Source organism: Phytophthora infestans, genomic scaffold, assembly GCF_000142945.1.
Source record: "Phytophthora infestans T30-4 supercont1.1593 genomic scaffold, whole genome shotgun sequence".
Classification (NCBI taxonomy): domain Eukaryota; phylum Oomycota; class Peronosporomycetes; order Peronosporales; family Peronosporaceae; genus Phytophthora; species Phytophthora infestans.
This window is the reverse complement of record NW_003307044.1, coordinates 1-1,931: the sequence shown is the minus strand read 5'-3', so window position 1 is coordinate 1,931 and position 1,931 is coordinate 1. Positions and strand designations below refer to the sequence as shown.

Sequence of the window (1,931 nt, the reverse complement as noted above, 5' to 3'; positions counted from 1 at the left end):
GCGATCCTAGTCAGCGCTTCATCCATCTTAGCTCGAGGTGTGATGCTCGCGGCCAAGACTCCCAGGATCTCGTCTTCCCCTTTCGAACATTTCACAATCTCCAGTGTCCAAGGCGAGAGTAAAGCTGCCCACTGTCCCAACCGTCCGTGTAAACCGGCCGACGTGTACAACCAAGCTAGCGTAGAGTGTCGAGTCAGGATCCGGATGGATCTTCCCACTGGCAGGTTGTAATTGAGATCCAACACGCGCAGGAGCGCGAGTATCTCCTTCTCCACCGCTCCGTAATTCAGTTCATTTGGCTTTAGCGTCCGGCTGACGAAGGTGACTGGATGACAGATCCCATCTTCTTGTATCAGGGCTGCTGAGACTGCCCAGGCTCTGGCATAAACTATCACCGTAGGTTGACGTTCTGGATCGAAATGGGGGAGGATGGGCGTAGTCGCGATCCTGTTCCTTGGCTCCACGAATGCGTGCTGAGCTCGGATCCACCGAGGTTCCACCTTTTCTGAGTTCTGATCCGTCGTCTCTATCCAGATTGGATCCTCTTTCCGTTGGTCCCGGGGTGGATCCAGCCCCTGTTTTAGGTCCTCTTCTGGCGTCGTACTACTTGGATCCCTTCGTGGATCCAATATCTCCAGGGCCGGAGCTTGTTGGATTTGATCCGGACAGCCGAAGTGGTCATCGCAGCAAAATCCACCCCCTATAATTTCATAGAGTACCGCAGCAAAACAGTGCGTAATCCTCGATGAAGCCCATTTTCCAAGCGGAAGACGTTCATGGACTCCCGACTCACGGACATTTTCGGAAAGACTGCGCTCTCGGGAACCAGCAGATCATTTTCTGAGCGACGCGACCTCGGCGAGCTCACGCACGTTTTCTCGCACGTCAAGCATCACATGGGCATCGAGCACGTGCACTTTAAGTCTCAGCCGGAGCTGTCAGTCGAGTCGGACGCGCTGCGCTGGATGACAGTCGCGAAGATGAAGCAACGAGGCATCACCACAGGTGTCAAGAAGATTTTGCAACTCGTGTTGCATCCCGACAAAGCCACAGGCAAGAGCAAGGCCAAAACGAAGGCGGCGACTAGCGCAGTTTCACACGTCACAGATGGCAAGAGACTGAAAACCATCGCGTCCTTCTTCAAAAAGTAGACCTAAAATACTGGTGATCAAGTTTGGCAGTTTCGGAAATAGACCTTCGCAGTCGACCCAGATTTTGTCGCATAAAATACTTAAAAATAAGTATTCTCACAATCTCAAGAAAGGCGTGACATTTTCAATTGAGCTGCTCGAGGAACATGGCGTACGTTGACGACGCCGTTGAGGAGCTCGCTCCGCGCGTCGTGGCGCTAGAGATCGACCACGAAGTGAAGGACTTGGCCATCATCAAGGCCCAGATAACACCTGCAGCACCAGAGCGCGTCATCTACTTCCGCGACCTGAACTCTTGGGACATCCCCCAGGTGCGAGCTCTGCACGAGGAATGGTTCCCCATCCGCTACAACCAGGCGTTCTATGACGGCGCTGCTCAAGGCATGTGGATGGAGACGGGCGGACCTCTATTCGCTCGTCTGGCAGTGGAAATGCGGTCCTCGCCTGATTTACAGAACCCAGTTCAGCCTAATCCGGAAGACCGACGAGACGAGAATATTCTCGGCGCTGTGACGGCCAGCACGCTGCCACTAAGCAAAGTGGACGACCCAGACTTGATCTCTCCAGATGACTGGGAACACACACACATCATGTACATTTTGACACTGGGCCTCGATCGTCGGTCACAAGAATGGGCATCGCGCTGAGCTGCTGAGGGATGCATTGCTCAGCCTGTCGCCCACCGCAGTGCGAACATGCCTATCTCCATGTGAGGCAGAAAACGTCAGCGCCAGCAAATTTACCAGAAGAACGGGATCCAGACTTTGCGGAATTTACAAG

General features: G+C 53.8%; 1 protein-coding gene across 1 annotated transcript; it reads left to right on the top strand.

Moving 5' to 3' along the window:
* Nucleotides 1–776: 776 nt before the first annotated feature.
* PITG_22191 (uncharacterized protein) lies at nt 777–1,798 on the top strand (the record flags this gene model as incomplete). The annotated part of the gene is made up of 2 exons (XM_002909895.1): nt 777–1,147; nt 1,285–1,798. The coding sequence occupies 2 exons, from the start codon at nt 777–779 to the stop codon at nt 1,796–1,798; spliced, it is 885 nt and encodes a 294-aa protein (XP_002909941.1).
* Between the last annotated feature and the right edge of the window lie 133 nt (nt 1,799–1,931).